Below are 27660 nucleotides of genomic sequence, written 5' to 3' on the forward strand. Positions count from 1 at the left end.
GGGCACTATGACCTCACATGTGTTAGTCACATGATGTACTGACCTGCCGGCTTAGAACTCTCACTTGTTACATTCAGTTGGACTGTAAGTACTGTATGTATTTTGCTCCTATGCTCAATTCCTGTCCTGATATTTTCTATGTTCTGCCAATATCATCGTCCTATAGGTCCCTTCCATCACTTGCCTACAGACATTACCTGTTCTCTACCCTTCCTTTATTCTTCAATAATATCATCAAATCCTTAGGATAAGTAATTCATTGACTGTGCTAATCCTTATTCCAGATGATTAGATAGACAAATACATAACTCTTTTAGGTGCACCCAATGGTTTCACTACACAACTGATATTCTGGGAAACAACAATTCTTATTGTAGTAATTTGCTAAGATTGTTGTAGTTAAAACAAGGTCAAACATTTTGAAACTTATTTAATACAAACAAAATCTGCATCTCCACTCATCACTCGTTTTATTACATGATTATTATATCTCAGCATCATTTCATTAGTCCTCATTGATGACATGCACTTAATGTGTAACATCTAGGTACACCCATGTATCTAGATGGTCCTCCCGGTGCACATTAAGGGGGTATTGATGTAGTTGGAAGAGCAGTAGCCAGTGAGAACACATTTATTGACCAAAAAGGAACATTTCTATTACAACTATTGGTTTTACTCTTGTATAACAACTGTTTTTATTTTTAGTGATAAAGTGCACAGAATGGGGCAATACTTCAGCTATTGGTATGTAAATATCTATAATTGTAATATAATATAATATAACTGTATATTTCTATAATATATAATATAATATAATAAATATATATCTATAATATATAATATAATATAATATAATTGTATATATCTATAATTATAGATAAGTAAAGTGCTATAATTGTATTTATCAATATAATTTAGTTCTTGTTGGTTCTGCTGCATTGATGACTGTATGTACATATATATGACTTATACCCCATTCATACTGCACCAAAATCGCGGGTTTTTGCCGGGGCGAGCTCAAACGACTCGGGTCTTGGTGCAGTATGAATGGTACAAGTCAAAAATCCCGGGTCTAAAAACCTGGGTCTTCAACCCGGGATTTATCGAGGGGTAATTCCCGGGTCAGACCCGGGTTGCCTGCACTATGAATGGTGCAACCCGGGTTTTTCAACCCGGGTTGCACAGAAAACAAGCTGATTGGCTGTCTGCCTGTCTCTGGAGGATGATGTCATCAGTGGGAGCCCGTGGAAGAAAAAAAGCCCAGTCACCTTTCAATGACATCACCATTTTTCAGCCAATGAAAACTGCTCTGGTGATGACTCCCTCAAATTGCCAGGGCACAGACTTGTACAGTATGAATGGGGTCAACCCGGGAAATTCCCGACTCCGAGGTGCAGTATGAATGGTGTTTCTGAGCTGGGACGCTCCGAGCCCCGGCAAAAACCCGGCTTGAAAAACCCGGGATATTGCCGGGGTGGCAGTATGAAAGCGGTATAAGGTGACCTTTCAGGACTATTAACTTCACTGTATGACTGGTTATATAATGTAAGAGAATCTGTCAGTTGTGAAATAATTATTTGTTTACACAGGGCCTAGTACATAGTTCATATGGCTGATATTCATAGTATTTCTCTACTGTCTCTGTTTGATAGTCACTGCCTTTATATACAGTATGCCCTAATTTATTATACTGTCCCAAGTGGAGGGAGTATAAATAAAAGTTCACATAGATTTACACTTAGTGCATTAAGCTCTAAGTAAAGAACAAATTATCTCACAGCTGATAGGTCCCCTTGAAGGGCTTTTACATTACACCAATGAAAATACTCGATAACAGTATATAGAGATTAGACTTCATATTGTGTAACAGTTTGATTTGACTATGATGATATTATAAATGGAGAAGACATGTTGTTCTGTTACACAGTAGAGAGTAGATGGGAAATGAGGTTGGGGGATGAAAATAGCAGAAATCAGAATGAATAGTAATGAAATGTATATAAAAAGGGAGGAAGGGAGCATTGGAGGGAATGACACAGTTATTAGGGGGATGGACAGGACAGACGAGAGAAAGAGCAAGAAGGAAGTGAAATGGGGCAAGAGGCGGTAAAATGCGTAAGGTTTTAGTGTAGATCGGCATGATGTCCTATTACACGTGGCTGCTTAGTAATTACATAGTAACAGACATTACTAATTTCCACTGACAGACCTGGGCTTTAAAGATTTGTTCTTAAAACTGTTTCTCCCTGAAAATATCCCCATTTTCCAGTGTTGACCCAATAATCACTACAATCCCTGTTACTCTGTATATTAAATGCATTTCTCACTACCTGGTCTGATTTTATTTTATCATTATCTCCTTTTCAAGAGTTCTCTGGTTGGCAATCAAAAATGGCTGCCAAACACAGAGCCATTCAGTCTGCTACACAGACATAGGCCTCCAGTTCTCTGCATGTCATGTGAAGGCAGAGAGTAGGAGAAGGTGGATGTCACAGTGCAGACAGAGCTCAGAGGGGAGTTACAAAGCCTCTCTGCTCACTACACCATGTGTCATGTGACTGAGCAATCATAAATCATTTAAAGCAGCCTGATGAAATAAAACAAGGGAAATAGTAAATACCAACATCCTTCTTATAGCCGGTCACAGTGGTTTATGTAAAACAAAGAACATTTTATCATGGGAATGCGGTTTTACATTATACAGGTCTAGCAATGCTTCAGGCCGCACATAGATGTGATATCACTTTACTATGATTATATGTTGTTCACTCCTCATCATAGATCCACTAACTCTGTATATTTTCTATTATAGCTGCGGAAAATGTACAGAAAATGATTCTGACATCAGGTAAATATATTATTCTACTTCTCCTAATACCTGTCTGGTTAATGTCCCACAAACCCGGGTTAATATTAATATTATGTCATGAGGCTTTTCACATAGAATCTTTTTTGCTGTTGTTGTAGATTTTTAATTTGTTTATTGTAAGTTAATCAACTTTTACAGAAGGTCAACAACAACCAGGACCTTTTACACTTTATTATACAGCGTTCTTGGCTGAATGTATTATTTATTAGAAATTTTATTCATCAACATGTAGCAATAGATAATGATGTTATCACACAGCTGTACAATGTGTTTTGGGTTCTCAAAGTCTTCTTTATTCTGTCTAATAGAGATGAAGAATCGCTCCCTGATAAGAAGTAAGTACATCCATTATACATTACTATATAATGATATACATACCAGTTATGCTTAGAAAGGCAGAAGCGGGGAGGTAAGGGGCGTGCACCCATAGGGCAAGTACAGTAAGGGCACGTTCATGTAATTGTATCTACACCAGTGGTGGGACATCCACAGATATGTCTGTAAGGAGGTGAATCTCTGAAGGTTGCTGGATTCCTGGTATAAAGATACACACTGATAATCAGCAGCAGCAGCAGTACAGAGCTTTGCTGTGTATAACAAAAATATATTAAATGATCATGTAATTATTGTCTGACTGGTCTGAGCCCACTGACCACATGTAAAGAGAGCACCAGAAATATGGTGGTGGGGCCTGCGCAGAAGATATATACTAAGATACCTACAACTCAGTACATACATGTAAATGGGCCATTGTTGCAGCAATAATTTTATGTGTAGGTTCTGGACTCTAATGTGTTCAACTCTACTTGAGGCCCAGTCTGTCTATAGCATGCTTGCCAAAATACGGGGCCAAAATGACGCGATTTGCCTTGCCCCGCCCCCTTCCGCCCTCCAGTCACGCCCCCAACTCCCGGAAGCAAGTTTCCGGGAGTTGGCAAGTATGGTCTATAGACTGACAACATGTATTGTGTATCATGCAGCGTTTCATTACTTCATGTACAGGAATACAATACTGTGTTGTCCCAAACATTGTCCCTGGTTTTTAGGAGCATTCACCTGGCCAATAGGAATTCATCACTGGATTTTGTGTAATGTTGACAAGCATGAAATATTTGTCATTTTTTCTAACTTTTTCATTTTATCTAACAGATTTATTAAAAGTGTGCGACAGCACCAAGTAATCAGGTATGTATCTTACACACAAATTAATGTATTTCCCTGCAACTGCAATATAGTATTTCTTCTTACACAGTAATATAGATGTAATTCTACTGGGTGAGTCACAGCAAGGCTCATTCATACATACATACATACATATATACATACATACATACATACATATATACATACATACATACATACATGGGGACTATAAGTGTAAGAGCAGCCAGCACACATTGTACATATCTATGGGTATCCATGTATATGTAAATCATAAGTGTATTGTGTGCAGCACCTCAGTATGTTTGTGGGATGTATATTACGCCGAGTCCTCCTCTGTGCACCATTGTTGTTTTATCTGGATCTGTGTGTAATGTAGGCTGTATTTTATTACTAGCAGGTAATAACAGATTATTATCACCATGACTACATCCACCTGGTACTAAATTCTCTGCTTCCAAACTTACCACTTATATTCCTATTAGAGATGAGCGGTTCAGATTCGGAGACATCCGACAGATGTGTATTTTCGGGTTTCAAGTCAAACAAAGTCATGACTTGGGTTCTTCCATGTGTGTAGGATAAGCGCTGCAATTCTGTGCTCATAAAGTGCCGTCATTAGCTCCGTCACAATTATAACTGCCACCACTTTCTGTATTACCCAATAATGTTGTATTACTGTGTTTGCTCCTATTATTAAAGTGCTACGGAATTTGCTGGTGCTATATAAATAAATGATGATGATGATGATGATGAAAGGAGGACGCCCTATCTCTACTTATTGTGGCATCACAAAGGCTACAGGTGCCTTCACAAATGTTGTCTGGGTTGGGATAAAAAGAGGTTGATTTTTTAGCTTTTTTTTTTTTGGTCGACATTCAGAAAGTCGACAACATTAGGTCGACAGTTTTACTAGGCCCACAGTTCACATGGTCGACATTATTAGTAGATCGACAATTCAAATGTCGGCAGCATCATTAGGTCGACAATTTGAATGTTGAGAGTATTATTAGGTCTACAATTAATATGCAGACAGTATTATTAGGACTACAATTCAGTATTATATGGTTAGGGTTAGGGATATTATTGTTGACCTAATAATACTATCTGCATTTGCATTGTCAACCTAGTGATACTGTCAATGTCATTATTGTCGACTTTCCAACCCTGTCTATATTATGGTGTCGACAGTATAACTATCGATCATGTAACTGTAAAACATATGTATGACACCCTTTCAAAATGTTTGTGATATTTTGGGAGGAGGCTGTTCTATAATTACAGTGTGAGGATCTGAAATGTCAGACTCACATATTAGCTCTCATAGACACCCTTACACTCCGCCCAATTTGTTTTTTAACCTCATTGTTCTTTACATGCACTGATGTGGGTGTTTTGGAAGTGACAGACCTACACTCAAAATGTGGTCATTGACTGACACTTTTTTGCGACTGTGTGTGATGTATAGATTGTTAGGTATGTTCATTGTTTTAGACAACTCACCACATTCATCAGTAACTTTTCCCTTAAACCTTACACCAAGATTTGTTGTTTTCTTTGTGATTGCCAAACAGTGTTTGGATTTTGAGTACGATTTATTACACCTTCTTCCCATATGACCTTTTTTACTCTTGGAGGTTATACAAGTATTACTAATGACAGTACCTGTACCAGGATGCTCCTGATCTATAGACTGATCCATGATTGACAACAAGAGTAAAGCTACTTGAAGCTTTATCTAATTGTAGCTGCCACCATACCACGTGAATCCCAATGAGATGGGGATAGGATGGACTGTTACCTTGCAATGTAGACACAACTCCAATATATCATTCAAATTAATATAATTGATTCCCTAAAGTAAATGTTTTCTTTTATTTGTGGTGTGCTGTCAGACAAAGCGCTCTGTCTTACTAGTACAGATGTGATATTGCCCCTCACACAATTGCCTTCACAGTGAAACACTTAGGTTTTAAAATCCCAAAAATTTTTTTAGGGGGGTGCTGCTCAAAACAGTCATTCACAGGCAAACTACCCTCTGTTTTGCTGTCTTCACTATGGAGCATACTGGTTTGAATCTGTTGTAAAAACTTAGGATTGTCCTAGCAAAATGGCTCACCCCGCTAAGACTCTCCCCAGGACTCCTCATTGCCGACAATGGAGCGAACATACTGGGTGCATTACGACTGGGTGAATTTCAACATGTACTATGTTTTACACACAAAACTTGGTTGTTTCAGAATTTCTTAAAAATTAGAGGTCAGTTCAGGAGATGCTGTCTGTGGCCGGTATAATTTCTGCGCATGTTCAGTGGACGCATGTAGATCATTGCAGCAGCTTAAAAATAAATAACCTGCCCTGACACCAACTCAAGCAAGAGGTAGTAACGAGGTGGAATTCCACACTTTATGCCCAGAGGTCATTAGAGAATAGACTGCAAATGACTGTGAATAAATGTTAATGATATAAAGAGTAATGTAGTGACAAAAACGGCTCAAAATTACACAATTTTACCTGATTTTCACAATTTTTAAACCCATGAGGACTTTTGGCTAAGAACAAAAACACTACGATGGTTTTAGATCTAAAACCAAAACCCAGAGGCTTCACACATCTCTAATTCCTGTAACAGCAACCTGTCTGTGATTGATTAATGAACTGATGATTAGAAACCCCCATTCTCATCAATACACCAATTATTGAGCTAGGAAAATATTTTGAAAGTTTGGTAACTGAGCATCTTGTACCATGTTTCAGGCTCGGAACCAGGCTGAGAAATGACATTTTCCTTTTTGAATTTGATTCTAATGTAGGATTTCACATTGTAAATACGCCTTTTTATGAAATATCGGCTTATAAAGCGTGTAGGATAAGAATATATTGTAAGAAATATATTTAACATGTGAATCTCTGATGATCATATGTTTTATACTGGCATTAATCTCCACATTGGAAACTAAATTACATTTAAAGACATTATCAGGTATTTTAAATTAACAATAAATTAAAAATCATTATAGTTTTTGCATTACAATAGGGCTGCCTTTCATAGTACTGGAGAACTAGTATGAATAGGGCTCAAGTAGAAGTTAGGTGCAATGAGAGCCATATTTAGACATTTCAGTGCCTGGGCGATAATGACCACTGTCATCATACCCCCTATTTTGGTGGGAGTGATAGTAGATGCCACCTCAAAGTGGTCAACCTACTGTTTGGGCACGCCTAGCCTTTTATAAACACTAGACCGCCCTCAAACCCCCTCCATCACCAGACACCATCCATTCTTCATGTTATGGCTTCTTATAGATTTTTCTGTCACTATGAAAGGACGTGACTATCTGTGATTGGCTGATTCTCAACCCCTCCCATTCTAACACATTAGAAGCGCAGCCTGCACCAATGTTACATGCATGCGGCTCCCTCTTACCAAGCATAGCAGTGTGACAGACAGGACAAAGTCCTGACAGTGCAGGATGGTCCAGCAGAACTGGGACTTTCCCACCAGAATTGGGACAGTTGTCAGACTGTGCTGCTCTCTCCTACCTGTTCTTGAAGCTTTGACTCTATTGTTGTTGCTTAAGTTCTGCTGCCGTTTGCCCTGTTGTGGTTTCACAGGAAATAGTTATGACGGGTGTTGAGGTAGGTATATTGTGGGAGTGGCCTAGTGTGTACTAATTGTACAATCAGGAATGTTGTGAGGTATACATGAGGTCCATGCTGGTTGTCCAGACAGTCTAAATAAAAATCTCATCTCAATGGGACTTTCATGAATTTGTGTTTTTTGTGTCCTTACTCACACCTGACCAACCTTATGGTATAAAATTTTTGCAAATACTGAACATTGTTACATAAAGTACATGTAAAAATCATTCATCTCTGCTAATAGAAAGGAGAAGAATAACAATTTAAGTGTTTATTAATCAGAGGTAAAAGCTTTATGGGAGATGATTAATGATGATACTTTTAGTTCTGAATTGAATGGATGGTGTCTGATGGTGTTTGGGGCGAAAGTGATAAAACCTCTCACAGGTCCTGTTTTTTATTCTAGAAAAAGAAGATACAAAATAAAGTACAGATGGTTTTCGGAATTACCAACAATCTGGTGAGTGTATAGAACAACGCAATAGTTAGGAAACTATATCCTAACTGTATAACTCCATTATTACCAAGTGTCATAGTATTGTGTCTAAGACAATTCGTTTTGCTTTCTATACTGAAAACATAGGAAACACCAGTAAGATCTTAGGTGAGTTTATAAACAAAAGGTTTCAGTATAAACTCCAGCTTTCAGTCAGTACCAATTGCTGTTGGTCTAAATTGTGTTTATCGGTGGATAAAAATGTGGGTAAAGGGTCACAACATGTGGACCATGCATATGGTTGGGGCGTAGGTCTATTACATTAAACCTCTGCAGGGCTCTTATCCAGGGTCACAACTTATCACATGTTACACTTGATTTAGAGACTGGATAACTGCACAGTACTGTGTATGGGTAAATGTACAGTATTACATATTGCTGTACACTTTCATATTTCAAAATTTTTAAATGTTGCCAAATCTTTGCATAAAACGACTTACACTAAGTAGACGGGCGTCACTCTCCTACACTCTTGACAGATGAGAGAGCAGTGTATTTTAATCTAATGGTCACATGCTCTGAAAGAGACGCCTGCTTGTGACCAGCTTCAGAGGAAGTGGGGAGAAGTTGTGCCTATTAGTGTAAGTCTTTTTAGCTTTGCATGATACTCCTTACAGTGCTTCTGTCCAGTTATGTCAGTTTTTACAAATGTCCCCATTTACAAAACAGTTATGGGACCCTTCTGAATAACAGTAATATAAAGGGATATTAATGATTGGCTCTAATACCAGGAGCTGCTGAAAGTACCAGAGAGGAGAGAAATGTGACCTAAGCCCATAATTACCAACTTTTACCTCTTTCCCTCTGGGAGAGGTAAAGAGTGAGAATGGAGGTGGGTAGGGCACGGGGAATCCTGTCATTGTGGCTCTGCCCCCACAATGCAATGACGAAAAAGGATCATTTTGCCGTTGGGGTGGGGCCAAAATGACGCGACTCATAGCGAATCAGTTACTGGATGCTCCCACTTTACTAGGAAGTGGTCAGGATGTGGGAAATGTGCCTGCTCTTCCGGGAGTCTAGGAGAACTATTCGGAATTTAGGAGTCTGCCAGTCTGCCATTTAGGAGTTGGCAAGTATGCCTAAGCTGGATACCTCATGAGTGTATCCTTAGAACTGGCAATCCCACATTGAAGTTTTCTTTTCTTTACATTCCCCTTGACAAAGCCTGAGGGTGAAACGTACGTTGGGGCCAGCGTTACTTGGCGCCAACACCAACTACAGATAGGGATGCAGTGATAGCTTCCATTTAGTGGCAGGCATAGATAAAAACGGTTTCATGCAACAATAGGGGATTTTATCAGCCAGACAAACTAGCTTAGCTGCTGAGACTATTGTCCTCCACGGAGACTACACATAAGCTCACTCCTATCAGGGAACTCTTTCAGTACCACAGAGCTGTTACTGCTAATGAGTTAATTACATGTGTTATAGCTGACAAGGTCACACATTGCAGGAATTACACCAGTCTTATCATAGATGCACCAAAATGTATAGCTTCTGTGAATAGTGTCCACCATAGAGACTGTCAATTAATCTATATCAGGGACTTTTTCTGGTATCACAGAGCTATTACTGGCAATGAGCTATCTGCCTTTATTACTGCTGACAATGTTACACATTGCAGGAAGCACACCAGCCTCAGTATAGATGCACTATTGTGTAGTGCTTCATACTGTCAATAATCCAGAACAAGCCTTGTATTTAAAGTTTACCAATAGCACCATACAAGCTAAGACCTTTTTGAGCTAAGGGGTTCCCCTTATTAAATCCACGGAGATCATGTACCTTACTCCGTTATCTGCCTGCTACATTTGTTACAGTGGTGACTAGAAGGCTTGTAACACCAATACCAAAAGAGACACGGTTCTCATTTACTCTTTAAATCATTCGGTCTTCCTACCAACCACCATTTACCAGTAAATGGTTTGCTACTAAGGATTTATACAAGATATTCTTTGTATCCACCAGACTATTCCTTTATATAATAGATCCCTATCAGTTGGTGTCTTTGTTTTTGTTTTTATCACACGTGTGTATGTGTGTATTTGTAAGTTATTTTAATATATTTCACCTTGTTTTCCGGGAGGATGTTATTATTAAACAACAATCATTAAAAGTTATATTTTAATCAACATAAGGAGTGCTAATTTGTCCTTCTAACATGAACCCCTGTTCATGATTTGTTCTGTCTTTTCTTTACATAGCAAGGTAATTAGCCTTTAAGTATGCATATCATTACTAATATCTCTTTGGAGGGAAAACATGCATGGCTGCCACAGGCTCATAGCTCTCAGCATGTCATGTAATGCTAGAGGGGGATGACAAGAAGGCGGTTGTCATAGTGAAAATAGAGCTCAGATGAGAGTTTCAAAGCCTCTCTGCTCACTATATCATGTGCCATTTGACTGTGGTTGCCATGGTAATCACATTACACTGTTGAATGTCTGCAAAACTATAAATCATTAACAGCATTCTGAAGAAAGAAACCAAGGAAAAGATAATGACCTAGCTACCATGGTGATTTTATAGCCGGCAAGTGAATTTTGTTAAAACATAACTTATTTTTTAATGGGACTGCTGCTTTAACTGTTTCATATTCTGTGAATTCATATGAATATATAAAATTATTTTGCAGTGGTGATCATTAATAATGAGTGTTTTATTTTATGTGTTTGATAGGGAGATTGAGGAGGAGTAATTTGAAGTAGAGGAGGACAAAAAAGAGCAAATGTAAGTAAAGTCCAGATATAATGTTCTGATAAGTATAGTTATATTTGCTGTGAAATGTGCTAATTTCTGTGGTCGAAACCAATTACTATCAGCGGATGGTTGCAGTGTCTATGTCTAGTATATAAAAGGGATATGATGCAACGTGTATAAGAATTATACAGTGCACATATAATGGGCACTCCGTTTGCACACACTACCTTACTGCGACAATAGAGTCTCGAAGTCAAGCAGTGAAGCCGGACACAGCCAGTACAGAACTGTCACGGTCTCAAACGATAAATAGGTCTTTGCGATGATAGCAGGTGGAGCGTCAGCTCTGCAGGCAAGTAGAATGCAGCCACGTCTAGGCACCAAAATGCAACTAAGGAACAGGCACAGAGTGTATAGAGGAGGTGTCTTTTGTATTTGAAGCCAAAATTGCCTGGCCAATGAGAATGCAGCCAGAGGTTTTATATATTGCGGGTCTGCACATGCAATATGGCGGCGCCTGGGATAAAGCGGAGCGCCGGAGAAAGGTAAGTTTGCCGGGGGTCGGGTGAGCTGCCCGATACCCCGGCGAGTGACAAGAACATTATCGTGATGAAGCGCTATAGATCCTATTAAGCAAACCCGGTCCAACCTCTGTAGGTCTTATGAGCAGATGGATTTACGGTTGATGCTGCACTTCCAATAGTCATGTGACCGCAACTGCATTGTGTCACGTGACACAATGAAAGACTTCCGATCGCTGTGGCCACAGCGTCAATAATCCAAAAAAAAATCAATCAGTGAATTCTGTATAGTATTTGTAATATACCCAATGCATTTCATCCTAGAGTAAGGACTTTCTCAAGGAGATGCAGTATACTGAATATCTGTGCCCTTTATAGTTCATATGAGGGTGTCATATACAGACAGACACCAAACTGCCTTTGGGAATTTATATTTTATTGTACAGTCTATGCAGGCTGCTTTTTCTTCTATTTCAATTTTAATCTCTGGGAATCATCTAGACCCAAACAGAACATCTGCTTTGGGCATTTATATTTTATTGTACAGTCTATGCAGGCTGCTTCTTCTTCTATTTAAATTTTAATCTCTGGGAATCATCTAGACCCAAACAGAACATCTGCTTTGGACATTTATATTTATAAAATAGTCTTTGGAGGTTGCTCCTTTTTCTATTTAACTATAAGTGTAGGGTGTAATATACACCCAAAGACGATGGCTACATTGCCAACAGTCAAAGATGGAGAGGAAGACAAGCAGGCTTGTCTGTAGAATTTGCAGGCAAGTGTTACATTACATTGAATAAATATGAATTTCTATAGCTCTTTTTAGACCATTGGCTGCCACCCTGGATTGGTGTGTGTGTAGCTGTAGAATTAAGGACAGCCTACCAGGGATTAAACTGTATTTTTCATAATTTGCACTAATAAGGTTTGGGTGTACACTAGAGCCAAACAGAAAAGATGCTTTGGGCATTTCTATTGATCATACAGTGTTTGCAAGCTGCTTTTTTTTTTCTATTTAACTATAACTGTAGGGTGTAATATACAGATAGACACCGTGACCAAACTGCCTTTTTTCTATGGGGGGGGGGGGGGAGGTCAGCACTTGTTGACATTTATTAGCTGTAGAATTAACTCACTTATCCAAGAAACAGGTGGAGCACTAAATTATTTTACCCCCCAAAATGTAATTTTTTAACAAATTGCAAAACAAAACCAAACAAATCCACAACCAAAACACGCAAGGGCGGTTTTGCCAAAACCAAAACCAAAACACAAAGGTAATCCAGATCCAAAACCAAAACCAAAACCCGGGACCATCTCTACTTTACAGCCCACTTCAGAACAGTCCATATTTTTTTATCTTGAAACACTCCTGGTTGCTTTTTCAAGTATGTTTGGGATCACTGTCCTGCTAGAAGACCCATTAAACCTCCTTTTAACATTCAATACGGTTTAAACTGGAACATCAATGTCTCTGGAGTTTGATTTGTAACTTTGAGATTGTTGATGCTTGACTACAATCCTCTCACGGACATCCTGAGACAATTCTCTGGCTTTCTTTTCTGAATGCTCAGTGCAGTGACACAAACAGGAGAATAAGACCTTTGCTCTATTTAAGCTCATTTAATGAGGGATTTTTATGTTACAGGCATCTGCTGCTCACCACAGGTGAGTTCAGTTCCCAAGTGAAGGAGAATCACCTGCTTTAAATCCCATTACTTCCAAAACATGCCACCAATTCGTCTGGCCCATTTAAGAATTGCTTTGTGGATTAAGCTAATACTTAGCACATTTTTTTGGCTTTCTGTATTTTATTTCTTTGCAAACCAAAGAAATAGATCTGTGGATACAAACATATTTATTGCTTTCAACAATTCTGAAAGAAATGGTGCATTATTAAAAAAAAACCTGCCAGGGTGTCAATAGTTTTGGCCATGACTGTACCTGTATATTTTATATGTAACGGATAAAAATGTATCCCATAAATGCTATTAGAACTCTGCAGCACAATGTTATTCTAGCTAATAGCATATCATTATCTTAAAGTAGTGTGAATGACACATGGTCAAGCAATAATTCTCATCAGGATTAATCTTCAGAAAATACATAATAGTTCATCTTGATGATGTCTTAGATGGGGAAAACTTAAATTCTTGCCTGAACTAGGTATTTAGCCTGAATTGAATTGTATTCCAGTGTTACTGCCAGGGCCACCTTAACAACAGTATGGGCCCCCGGGCACAGCAGTGCACCGGGGCCCCTATATATAAATATATAAGTAAAAAAAAAAAAAAAAAGAGGATATATATATATATATATACCCAACTTAAACGATCCATACAATTTCAACTATAAAAGTAAAGTCTTTTTTTTTTTTTCAAATCCCCCTCTTAACTTACCTTTCAATCGCGATAAGTTGAATCCTCTTCTGTACTTCATCGCTGTGCTCCTCCATGCTGTGCTCGTAATGAATGTCTGGCGTGATGACATCATCACGCCCGACATTCACTGCGAGCGCATCACTGAAGAGAGGACCAGGGAGTGAGCCGGATCGTCACCTGACCTGAACGGTCAGGTGACCGCAAAAGGTAAGTTTCTTTTTTTTTTTTTTCCTTTTTGTTTTCTTCTTTGCAGGATTTTTTACAGCAGCAGACCTGCCAGGGCCCCCTTTCCACCTGGGCCCCCGGGCACCTGCCCATCGTGCCCAATGGGAAAGACGGCCCTGGTTACTGCATTTCTGAAACTACATTGTGCTTGTTTGAAGCACACCAATAATCAGCTACATCAGATTCAGTTTCCTGTCCTCCAACAAGGGGCAGAATGCAGGGAAATGGTGCAGGTGGCTGTATGAATGAGGAGTATTGTACAGGTGGTAGAAAGTGCTGCCCTAACACTTATGGCACAAAAACCTGTAAACATATAGGTAGATTAATTAATGTTTCTTAAGTTTCAGTGTATTTCTTGGCAAACAACACTGCTAATTATTATCCCATTTTCTTGTTCACAGATTTGTCCATTTCATGACAACACACAGTAGTATCTGGAAACACCACTACAAGAAGACTTGTTTCCTCCCCCATCCATAACCCAGCCTATAAATCATTTCCTCCATTACTATACCCTATATTACTGTTAAGGAATCATATAAATAAAAGACAAGGGGCTGTTTTAGTTACAGCCGTGAGTCAGAGTACAGCCTGTGTGTTCTGTGGTTACTGAGTACTGGAGTGGAAAGTGTCAGATAAGATTAGGGCTATAATCTCTGTTGAGGTATTGGCGATGCTGTTTTACAGAGGAAATGAATAAATATCTGATCTGGTGGAATGGATCTGTGGTCATTGGTTGAAATCAAAGCACCTTGTAACATATGAAAAGGTCATTCACCCAAAGGACCTAAATATTTTTCTTTTCACATCCCTCTGTCTCTCTGCCAGATAAGCACTGTCTATGAGAGCTCATTGCCAGAGTGCAGGATAGTAAAATATAAGGCATAAGACTAGTAGCCTACCCCAGGATGCAAACCTGTCACAAAGGAATACAGCGTAAGGCTGGGTACACACTTAGGTTTTTCACCCAAGTATTGGGCCGATTACACGATAAATGACCGTTAGGTCCAATATCACATTAGTGTGTTAGTTGCAAAGCACATTGTATCATTTGATTTCATAAAAGGACTAACAATCTCTATAAACGATGTTGTGCCAGTTCTGTAGTGTACACATACTCACGACCATGTGTCTGACAATATGACAATATTTCCTCCAACAGCGACACCTTTCTGGACGTGTATATTTACATTTATAATGTTGTTTCTTACATCTCCCATGTGGTGCGTTGTCTAAATGTGAAGCACGTGGAAATAGTGATCTGTGAATGGCGAATCAATAATAAACCTTTTTCTACATGCTCCATTTGTCATCTGTGTGTTCCTGTATATAAGTGTATGCATGAATTGTTAACACATGTGTACAGATATATATTCTCAATAATAAAGTCAGATTTATTTATTTATGTAACATATGTCCACTTCTTCAATTCTGTATAATCTACCTGCCTATTATCATTCCATGTATAATACATACATACAAAGATATATATATATATATATATATATATATATATATACATACACATATATACATACATACACACACGTACACATACGAACACATACACATATACACACATACATATATATATATATATATATATATATATATATACAATTACATTTAGCGTATTTAATCAAAGATGTTTCAAAGAAAAACTTAACTTATTTTATAATTCTGCAACCATTCTAAAGTCTACTTGCTCTGATCATATAAATCCCCACACCTTTGCAGTCAGAACCACATTAGAAACCTCCATTTTAATATTAAGCAGCCCATAAATCAGACCATTAACCACTTAGGAGAAATTACTGTGTTGCCAAATTAACAATCTATTCAAATCTATCTCACTGTCAGATAGTATGACATTATAATGGTGCTTGGTCTATTCCAATACATATAAAACCGGCTTTATTTGTTTCATAATATTAGTCTTTGAATAAATACTGATCATGCATGACAATGGGTATTTTAATTAACCTGATTCTTATAGATAGTGAAATGAAGTATTCCTATTATACTGTGTTCAAATCAAAACGTCTGCATGTGTTTATCAGGGAACACAATGAATTAAATTATGTTGCCAAAAATTAGCTACATAAAACAGACTGTATCAAATTGTTTCAAATATCACACCTATCTTGTCATGTATTGAAAAGTTTGTGATCTCACAATTTTTAAAGCACGATAAGATAAATATATGGTTAGCGATTAAGTATAAATGAGCTCCAATGGCCGTCTTAATTGATCAGCGGCATTCAAACACCGCTCTTAATTTATACCTCTTATGGATAGTGGAAGGAAGAATTTATTTTATACTGCGCTTGAATCAGAACGTCAGCATATATTTATCAGGGGACACAGTGATTGAAAATTATGCTGTCAAAAGTTAGGTAATTAGCTACATAGAACAGGTTGTATCAGATTATTACAACTATCTCGCCTGTATTATCATATGTGATGAGATTCGTAGTTTCACAGGTATTCAAAGCACGCTAGGTTCAGAAGCTTGTGGTTACTATCTATATGTGGTTAGAGCTTCGATTTACATTAATTAGCTCCAAATCCCCAAACTACTTCTGAATAACCAGCTTGTTTATAATTCCTTTATAGTGCCATAGTTAATCTGCTCACGATTCTATAATTGTAATTTGATGCACTATTCCCTCACTTAATATTGTGAATTCTAGTATTACATAGCAGTTTGACTTAACAGCATGAAGCACCATATTCTTGATCATCTAATGCTAGTACTGCTATCATTTCTTATTTAATTCCTTACTCGTAACAAAGGGCATTATGTAATGTGGATATATCATAAAACGAAGGACATAAAAAATGGGTTTCTTATGTAATGTTCATCAATTATTTAATGTTCAGCATGGTGGCTTAGTGGTAAGCACTTCTGCCTTACAGCATTGGGGTCATGAGTTCAATTCCCAACCATGGCCTTATCTGTGAGGAGTTTGTATGTTCTTCCCGTTTTTGCGTGGGTTTCCTCCGGGTGCTCCGGTTTCCTCCCACAGGTTAATTGGCTGCTAACAAATTGACCCTAGTGTGTCTGTGTGTGTGTGTGTGTGTGTGTTAGGGAATTTAGACTGTAATCCCCAAAGAGGCAGGGACTGATGTGAGTGAGTTTTCTGTACAGTGCTGCAGAATTAGTTGCGCTATATAAATAAATGGTGATGATGTATATTTCAGTATTTCAAGTTGGTTAGTATAGAAACAGAATCAGCGTCCTGCAACCCTGTGCTACCAACACGCATTTCGCTCACACTTTTTCAAGGTATCAAACTTGTGAAATAAGTGTCTGCTTGTTTCCTTCTCTGTCATATTTTCATCCTTTCCAGACCTGACCACCCCCCAATAATTTCTTCCATGTGCCCCAATGATTGTGCCTGGGACTGGCCCTACTGTCAAAAGCATATTTTAATGTGAAAGGTTGATCACACCTCAATAAGATTGTTAGGCTCTGAGATTAAATAAGTGATTATGGATAGGAGAATAAAAAGTGGCAATTCCACGTAATATTGAGCTCTGCAAGCAGACTTGCTGACACCGTCATAGTTACTAGGTAAAGTCATATAACACTTAATATTTACACTACACAAATACAAAGGGAAAAGTACAAGACAGTGTTATATTGTCTATAAATAAGGATATAACAATGCATTTCCATTGATAAAATTCCACGTTATTCTTTAATTAGTAGATTTTATTAAGATACACTTTTTACTGTTGTGAATACAATATTTAGTACAAATAAATATGCACCATCCTAAATGCTGCAAAGTAAAAGCACAGCCACAAACAACACAGGGGTGCAACAATACATCTCTGGGCTCTATAGTGAAGTTTGGCTATGGGTCTGGTAATGTCGCTCTAGCCTCCCAGGGCCACACTCTCATAAGAGCAGAGCTGGGGCCTCTTCTGAGCATGCACTGTCCAGCTTATGTGCCCGACCACCACAAGCTCAGAAGAGGACTCTCAACTGAGCAGAGCAGGGGATCCGGGGACCTCTGGGCCTTATAGTGGATGATGGGGACGGAGTAAGAGCGTTTCCACCAAGATAATTATGGCATTCTGAAAATCAAATAGTGACACATTAGAAATGCTGTTTGCCTTATCTCATTAGAGAGTTTCAGCTATAAAAACACAGCATAGAGCATGTTTGACAGTTGGAGCGTGCCTAGATGTTCTTCATCCACAGGGGAAGTGTCTCCTCTTGTCTTTCGTTTGTCACTATTTGGGTATCAGAATGCCCCAATTTTCTAAGTGGAAAACCCTAAAGGCATTCATATGACTACAAGCTCCAAATACAACGCTAAAGAACATCAGTTATACTAAATAGTATATAAATAAACATGCAATGCACATATACATTATACAAGTCTTCATCTTCTTCATCCAAGATGGAAGTAAAATAAGATACACACGATACAGGTCTTCAGGCAAGATGGAAGTAAAATAAGATATACACGATACAGGTCTTCAGGCAAGATGGAAGTAAAGCACAGAGTCAGGCTGTACTAATGAATTTCCTTCAGGAAAGAGGGAACTGAAACCAAAGAAATTAGAAACAAATTTAATTTGCTTATTTGTACTCTTGTCAAGTAACACCAGCCTAGCAACCTTTTCCAACTACAGCAATTGCCCATTTTATTATTTTCTTAACTAGAACTAAAAAATGTTCTAAAGTTATAGAAGGCTCTAATAGCACCACAACACTGCAACATTACCACTAGATTCTGCATGCCATGCGTTCTAAAGCATTTCACTATATCATTAAGTAAACAATATGGTCACTATTCCATTATTCCTTTTATACATAGGTGTACTCATATACAGATGAAATAACGTCGCATTCTTTCCTTATAATATATCAGAATGTTCAGTTTATGTAAGGAATAAGCTAAAAGGGAAATGTGTCCAATGAAGATTATTTGATGCATGAAAATTCATCCCAAGTTTTTTTATTACATGCGGCAAGCCTCGTTCTCCATACCCCAAATGTTTTATTTTATACAGCAAGCCTCGTTCTCCATACCCCAAATGTTTTATTTTATACAGCAAGCCTCGTTCTCCATACCCCAAATGTTTTATTATATGCAGTAAGCCATAAATTTACCATTCTCTGCTTTGATGCATTTCTTTCCACACTTTGTAGAGCAGCACTTGTAGAAGGTTTGACAGTTATAGTCGGACAGGCAGTTTTTAGTATCAGTACCGGCAGGACAATCTGTATCTGCGGCAGGACATGAACCAGCCCTTTCTGCAACAAACAACAGATGGTAAAAACAAAGACTGGATGTGACACAAGAAAAGGTTTGGTCAGACGTAGTGATCTGACAAACAGAAGCACCCCCATAACCATAGAAGTAATAGGTACAACTGTATATTATCAACAGTAAAAAGCAAACCTCATAACTCCCAACAATTGAATTTGTCTGCTTATGGCAATACCATTGGTTGTTTTTTTCTATAGGTAGTATCATAGGGACCTCAGGTACAGTAGGTAGAGGAAGTACATATCTACCTAGGGTTTGGGTTTGTAAATGGATATGGCTAGTGAGGGACATCTTAAGACCATCCACACTGAGGTAACCTGGATTCCACTGGTCTGATGCGTCCTGTGGCCAGAAATTAAGTAAAGCACTAAAAGTACTAAAACAGCAGCCTCCTTACCCCAGTACAAAAATGGATGTTCCAAGTGATTGCTTCCTATATTAGAAGTATTCAAGAAATACTACTATGGAAACTTTGCGTCATCGCCCCTTCACCAGAGCCCAGGTGCAGGGTGACATTTGAGGTGACTACTGAACGAGTAGGAGAGCTTCATAGATGTTGGTAAACAAATAATTTTTTCGGTCTCCATAATTTTGTATTGCATTCAAAATTGTTCAATGAATTATGCTGGCCACAAACACAGTATTATCACCAACAATATTAGGTATATTGCATGGTGTGCAAAAGATCACAATGGACAATATTAATCCAATCAAAACGGATAGGATCATTACCGGGCATATCAGCACAGTCAGGTGGTGACTGCTACTGTGATGCCAGAAGTGTGTGGCCAACCTGGACTGTGATCCTGATGTTCGCTGCCTGCCCTGAGTGGCAGGTTTAATCCACGTGTGGCTAGCTGTACACAGACACACACAGATGTATTGAAACTCCATGGAGCACTAGGGTTTGATATATAGACAATATCTACTAGGCTTTTAATTGGATGTGCCTTCAAAAAGAACACAGTGAATTAGTGATATGAATAACAAGATCACACATAGCAATTACACAAGCTATATCCTGTGTCTCATCCTGCGTCAGTTCCCTTTAATATCCTAAGTACTTGCCTAGGTTGCCTTGCAGATTCTGTTGCCCTGTAGCTCTGGACCCCATAGCCAAACCCCCAACTGCAGTAGCGATAGTTCCACCTCCGGACACTTTTAGGAAGGCCACTTACCCTATTAACTCATAGAATTACCTATCTCGCTACTTTTTACCAGTTTAGGTTAGTCCATATTTACTTCAAAATCTGTTATCAAATGTCACCTTCAAGAGCTTTCTGACATTCCACTCGGCAGATCTTGGGACAGCATTTGTAACCATCTAGACATGAGGAGTCATCACACATCACCCTTTCCTTTATTGCGCAAAGGTAAACCTCTTCCTGAGGACAGAAGCCTTTGTCTAGAAAAAAAGCAAACATAATTGTATACACAAATTGAGGACATTGTCTTTTCTCCTAAATGGATTGTGTTTGGGAAGGGAAACATTTTCCTTCCAAACACAGCAAATCCAATTGGATTTGGATTTGCTCTTCACATGTGAGACATTCTTGATTGTAAACATATGCATTAAAAGTATGGCCCAAATTAGGAGATGCAGAATACATAGTACACAAGGATAGAGTGGTGATAAGGCATATACTGCTTTACATACGGGAATATAACATCAAACGTGACTGAATTTTGCAATTTTGCAAAAAGAAATAAAATAATTTGATTACACATTATATTTGATTATGGGTTTTTATTATGATGCTTCAATGTTTCTATTATTAGCAACTATCCAAGTTAGTGGTATTTAAAGGAACACCCTGCGCCATATAGAGGAGGTTTGCTGACAAATGGGGTATTTTGTCAGGTGCCGTGGTAGGGACCAAGGGAAGCCACTCCCACTGGTCCACTTGTCAGAACAAAGGGTTTATGCTGACACATGCTACGTGTACAAAGGTGTTGAAGGCATGGGAATATATAATTTTATATATATATATATATATATATATATATATATATATATATATATATATATATATAGCCAGCATATTCCGCAGCACTTTACAGACAAGCAGTAAATTATATACTAGGGAGTAAATCTATCAAGTTGCCTATAGCAACCAATCAGATTCTAGCTGTCATTTATTTAGTACATTCTGCAAAATGACAGCTACAATCTAATTGGTTGCTATGGGCAACATCTTCACTTTTCATACCCGCCAGAATCGCAGGTTGATAAATTTACCCCTAGGTATTAAAATACAGACAAAGAGGTAAGAGGACCCAGCTCACAAGCTTACATTCTTTAGGAAAATAGGAGTTTCATACATGAGTTTAATTGATAATTCTCGTTCTGCTGTCTTAACTTCACTTACTTGTGGGCTCCTGGCTTGGTTTGGCAAGGTCACTTACAGTGGGCACACAGGTCTTTCCACAGATTTTAGGACAGCACTTGGAACTATTAGGGCATTCACTATCAGATGTGCAGTTATAATTACATTTTCCAGCAGTTAATCCAAAATCAGGACACGAGCCTGTCTTCTCTGTGGAGAAACAAAGAGCATGTATTACCTTCATATATCAACAAGAGCAGACTGAGGGGCCTATTTATGAAAGTCACCCTGATTTCGGCAAAAACCTATATCTTTTATCACTGCTCATCACAGTGGTTTAAAATATATATTTTGATGGAATTTATCAAAGCTTTCTCGCTGGAACAGCTCTGGTGACAAGTGTCCGACTTGGCTAGACATTTCTCCTCCAGAATTAACTTTCACAGCTGCCTTAGTGCCAAGGTGAAGTGGTCTCTCCTGGATATATTCATCGAGAACTTGGTTAGGGATAGAGATGACTCAATCATTACCAGCCAAATATTTATAGCCCTAAAGAACTTCCAGCATTTCAGCACCTTGGACAGTGATGGTAACTGAGGAGTTTGTGAACTGGGCAGTGGAAACATTTCCATAAAGTGATATTAATCTATAGATATTACACATTTTTTTACCTGCAGCATGAGCAGGCAAAACACCAATATTCTGGGGATGTCACAGGTTTAGGAGCTCATCAGAGAAATAAAGGTGATCAGGATGGAGGGCAAGAAGGCATCATAGAGAGACAACTTTACATCTTACCTACACCCCTAAGTACATTGTTGTACCCTAACATTCCGTACACATGCTGTTCCCTAATAGCCTGCACACAACCTGCCTGAATCTGTCTCTGATGCTCGGCTGGGGACTGAAATACAGAATTGTGTGGCTAAAGCCTTCCACAGATGGTCTTAACTTAAAGAGAAAAATATTTCTCTTTCATCCAGTCTGGGGGACACTGCTTACCATGGGTTGTGGAGGGGAGCACGGGAGTTGGCACCTAGGTAGTTAACTTTAGCACTGCTGACAGACCCCTCCCCTCTAAAATCCCCCTGCCACTTCCTCTTCAGTTTTTTCTAGGTGCCCAAGGAGTTGGGCAGCTTTTTTCATACAGCTAGTTTATTTTATTTATTTTTTAATTAATTTAAATTGGATTTTTTATTTTTATTAACTTTATTTTTCAAAACAATAGTTAGGTTTGATGGCAGAGCTGGGAGTGTGTTCTATCATAGAGAGCACACTCTCAGAAAAATCGCAGCGCTGACAGGGCTCTGTCAGAGAGAGCGGACGGCTCTCAATGGCAGATCATAGGCGGTCAGATTGCAGAGTGACAAGCGGTCTCACGTACCGCTGTCACTCTCGGAGGCTCCCCCGATAACCGGCGCTGCCACTGCAGGCATAGAGCGCCGGTTATCGGAATACACTGCCGGCGGCCATGTTGCATCATCGGTCCGGGGAGGAATAAAGAGGAGGAGATCGGGGGCCATACCAAGATCCCCCCTCAGAAAAAAGGAGGGTATCCAACGCTGCAGGAGACCTTCCTTTTCTTAAAAGGTCTCCACTACTCTGCTGAAAGGATAAGTTCCTTTTTAAGAAAAGAGAGACAAGAATGCCGGAAGAGAGGGAACTAGTGATACAGAACTCCCCTGCTCTTCAGCACAAGTGGTACAGTCCGGTCTTCTGGCGCCAGAGAAGTCCGGGAAGGAACTTATCTTGGAGGGAGCAGGCACCAGGACACTGCTGTTGGACTTCTCCCCTGTGTGGCCCCTTTTGGCTAAGTACCAAAACATTTCTTTAACCATTTACAGCAAACTGTATTTTGTGGTTGACAAAGGGAGGCTAGTAAGGGTTATATTGTGGTTCTCTTACTTGCCCAATATCACACTGTCTGTTTACACACGTACAAGTACAACTTTTATTATAGATTAGTTGATTCTTGCTCTGTCTCTCTCAATCGAACTCAATTTCTCTTTATCTAGTGTGTTGATTGTGCTTTTCCTTTGTATAATGTCAGATAAAGGAAAAGGACCTATTGCTAAATATTTTACATGTGCTAGATGTAAGGTTAAATTACCATGTGGGCAGAAGGACCCGTTGGCACTCTGCTCTGACTGCGAAGGAGGGGTCCCCTCTGCGCAAACCCAGCTCATTCCAGCCCCACTGACGGAGGAACCGGCCTGGGTGGCTTCTCTGACACAGTCGGTTTCCTCTTTAGCACAGATTATTTCTCAATCTACTCAGTAACTGACAGTGTGGCAGCCTCTGCGGTGTCTAATAATGCTGTTACACCCTTGGGGCTTCCTGCTTGCTTACGGACCAGCCCCCTGTTCCGACAGAACCTGCATGGTCCTCAGCATTTATAAAGGGGTTAGACAGGCTTAACCAGTTACTTGAATCACCCGACTTGCCCCCTGCTATAAGAAAGCGCCTTAGATCTGCTAATCCTCTTATGGTCCTTTCGGATTCTGAGGGATGTTCAGAAGAGGAAGGGGAAACATATTTTGATCCTGACCAGGTTCAACCATTGGAACAGGAAGAAAACACTAGATATCAGTTTATTGAGGATTTGGTTTTAGCAGTAAGAGAGGCATTGGACCTCCCAGAAATGGAGGATCCTAGTCCTAGAGACAGAAGTCTTTTTAAGAAGGCCAAAAGAAAGATTATTCGTTTTCCCCCTTCTGTAGAACTCAATGATATTGCAGAGGGAGCCTGGAAACAGCCTGATAAAAGGTTGTCTGTTCCAAGGAGATTCTCCTCCCTGTATCCATTGCAGGAGGAGGACGTGGCTCGCTGGGAGGGTATCACTAAGGTAGATACTCCAATAGCCCGTTTGACCCGGCACACTCTCCTACCAGTCCCGGGCACAGCAACTCTGCAACTCTGCAAGACGCCACTGACCGCAGAGTGGAATCTCAATTAAAATCTATTTTTGTAGCAGCTGGTTCTTTCTTTAGACCCACTTTTGCTTCAGCTTGGGTTGCTAAAGCCATGGAAGCATGGGCAGAACAACTGGCAGAGGTCTTACAGAACTCAGAATTACTTCCCCTAGCTTTACATTTGAAAGACGCATACCTCCACGTTCCCATTTGGAGCGGTCAGCAGCCTCTCCTGAGATTCACAATGGGGCGCTCCCACTATCAGTTTCGGGCCCTTCCCTTCGGCTTCTCCACGGCTCCAAGGGTCTTCACGAAGATCATGTCGGTGATGGCGGCTTGTCTTCACTTAAAGGGAGTTCAGGTCATGCCCTATTTAGACGATCTGCTCATCAAATCCTGCTCAGAGATTTGCTTACAGCAGCACTTATCCCTCACCATAGCTGTCCTCGAGAGCCATGGGTGGCTGATAAACTTAAAGAAATCCCAGGTGGTTCCGTGCCAACGCATGGTCTTCCTAGGACTCATCATGGACACCAGTCAGCAGAAGGTGTTCCTGCCAGCGGAGAAGATCAGTTCAATTCGGAGTATAACATCTCAGGTCTTGTCCTCTGCCAGTCCCTCAATTCATTTGTGCATGCAGCTGCTTGGAAAGATGGTGGCCTCCTTTGAGACGATCCCCTTCAGTCGGGCTCATTCTCGATGCTTCCATTGGGATCTGTTGACGAAATGGTCAGGATCCCACCTACGTTTGGATCTCCAGAAGATCTCGCTGTCTCCGGGGGGAAGAGAATCGCTTCAGTGGTGGCTGATTCAGGATCACATGTCGGTGGGCAGGTCCTTTGCTCCATGTCATGGATCATAGCCACAACAGACGCCAGCCTGAGAGGTTGGGGGGCTGTAGTCCTGCATCTCCGGCTCCAGGGGCTTTGGTCAGTTCAGAAATCAGCCTTATCAATCAACACGTTGGAGTTGAAGGCAATTCTTTTGGCTCTTCGGGGGGCCCAGACTCTCCTTCAGGGCCACCCAGTCAGAGTTCAGTCCGACAATGCCACGGCTGTGGCATATGTCAACAGACAGGGAGGAACCAGGAGTGCAGCTGCAATGCGAGTGGCAGCTCAGATATTCCTTTGGGCAGAACAGTATGTTCCAGCAATGTTGGCAGTGTTTATTCCAGGAATAAAGAATTGGGAGGCCGATTACCTCAGTCGCAATGCGATGATGCCAGGGGAGTGGTCCCTCCATCCGGAAGTATTTGAGTCTCTAGTTCAGAGGTGGGATCTTCCGGATATAGATCTCATCGCCTCCAGACACAGCAAAAAGGTTTACAGGTTTTGCGCAAGGACAAGAGACCCCTTAGCAGTAGCGGTGGACATGTCATGTGATTTCAGGTTGGGATATCTGTTACCCCCGATTCCCTTCTTCCTCGAGTACTCAGACGAGTGAGGCAGGGCGGTCTGCCGGTAATTTTAATAGCTCCCTCATGGCCCTGTCGAGTGTGGTACGCGGACATAATCTCCATGGCGGTAGGACAAGGACATCGTCTTCCGTCGTGAGACGACCTTCTTCTGCAAGGTCCCTTTCGTCACCAGAACTTACCTCAGCTCAGTTTAACGGCATGGCTGTTGAAGCCAGGCTCTGGAAGGTTTCTCCCTCAGTGTAGTGAACACTATGCTGCAAACTCGTAAACCTGTGTCAGCTCGCATCTATCACCGTATTTGGCGAACCTATATCAGATGGTGCGAAAATAAGTCCTGTCACACGTCTTCTTTTCGTCTCCCTCACTTATTGGCTTTTCTTCAGGATGGGCTGGAAGCAGGTCTCCGTTTAGGTTCCTTAAGAATTCAGGTATCAGCGCTTTCGGTTTTCTTTCACCTGAAGTTAGCGGATTTGCCAGACGTCAAGACTTTTCTTCAGGGAGTCCTACATATTCAGCCTCCCTACGTTCCGCCTACAGCACCATGGGATCTTAACATGGTATTTGATATGCTTAAAGGGCCTTCTTTTGAGCCATTACTTGCGGCAGATTTGAGGTGTCTGACCTGGAAGGTCGTTTTTCTGTTAGCGATTGCATCTGCACGTAGAATTTCAGAATTGGGAGCTCTATCTTGCCGGGAAACATATCTGTTTTTTCACGAGGACCAAGCAGTATTAAGAACTCTCCCTTCCTTTGTTCCAAAGGTAGTTTCGGCTTTCCATTTGAATCAGGAAATTGTGGTTCCGGTCTTTTCATCGTCTTCTCATTCTGATCAACAGTCTATGGAAAAGTTAGATGTGGATAGGGCTATCCGTATTTATGTCAAAAGAACTTCTGAGATTAGGCTTACAGATTCTCTGTTCGTTCTTTATGATTCTAATTAAAGAGGCTGGCCAGCCTCAAAACAGTCTATTGCAAGATGGATTACAGCAACCATTAAGCAGGCCTACATAAGGGCTAACCGTCCTTTGCCAGAGAGACTTACGGCCCATTCCACCAGATCGGTAGGGGCGTCGTGGGCAGCGAGAAATGGGACTTCTGCGGACCAGCTTTGCAGGGCAGCCACCTGGTCCTCTGTCCACACCTTTACCAAATTTTATCAGTTTAATGTATTTGAGTCCGTGGATGCAAATTACGCTCGTAGAGCACTACGAGCGAAATTTGAGAAATGTCAGAGCGGTCCCACCCTTAGGGGGCTGCTTTAGAATGTCCCCATGGTAAGCAGTGTCCCCCAGACTGGATGAAAGAGAAAAGAGGATTTTTGTACTTACGTTAAATCCGTTTCTCTGATTCCGTCTGGGGGACACTGCGATCCCTCCCTTTTGCTTTTCCTCTGTGTGCTCTTGGTTGATTGGCCTTTTCTCATTGGGGCTTTTTAATTAACTGAAGAGGAAGAGGCAGGGGAATTGTAGAGGGGAGGGGTCTGTCAGCAGTGCTAAAGTTAACTAGCTAGGTACCAACTCCCGTGCTCCCCTCCACAACCCATGGTAAGCAGTGTCCCCCAGACGGAATCAGAGAAACGGATTTAACGGAAGTACAAAAATCCTCTTATTGCCATTTGATAAATGAACACTTTTGGCAAACCTCATAGAGCTCTAAAACTGGGCTAGCACCGGTGAAGTCAGTCATTTCTCCATCGGTAACCTTTTCATATA

At 40.2% G+C, this 27660-nt stretch overlaps 1 protein-coding gene and 1 long non-coding RNA gene across 3 annotated transcripts in view; one reads left to right on the plus strand and one right to left on the minus strand.

Moving 5' to 3' along the window:
* LOC142160527 (uncharacterized) lies at positions 1-14710 on the plus strand. Its single transcript, XR_012693260.1, has 8 exons — positions 1-84; positions 709-747; positions 2816-2851; positions 3181-3207; positions 4022-4057; positions 8082-8135; positions 10851-10901; positions 14403-14710. It is a non-coding gene; the product is annotated as an uncharacterized LOC142160527 (long non-coding RNA).
* A 2976-nt stretch (positions 14711-17686) lies between these two features.
* The window catches only part of LOC142094992 (uncharacterized), a 17340-nt gene continuing 7366 nt past the window's right edge, over positions 17687-27660 (minus strand). The window contains exons 3-7 of one of the 2 annotated variants that reach the window (XM_075177688.1): positions 21662-21829; positions 20560-20697; positions 19133-19276; positions 18492-18562; positions 17687-18447 (exon numbers count right to left, since the gene is read on the minus strand). In XM_075177688.1, the coding sequence (XP_075033789.1) occupies positions 18534-18562; positions 19133-19276; positions 20560-20697; positions 21662-21829 (479 nt within the window). In that variant the 3' untranslated portion in view covers positions 17687-18447; positions 18492-18533. The other variant, XM_075177687.1, reaches the window with a different exon arrangement.

The sequence above is a fragment of the Mixophyes fleayi genome, chromosome 6, assembly GCF_038048845.1.
Source record: "Mixophyes fleayi isolate aMixFle1 chromosome 6, aMixFle1.hap1, whole genome shotgun sequence".
NCBI classification, from domain to species: Eukaryota; Metazoa; Chordata; class Amphibia; order Anura; family Limnodynastidae; genus Mixophyes; species Mixophyes fleayi.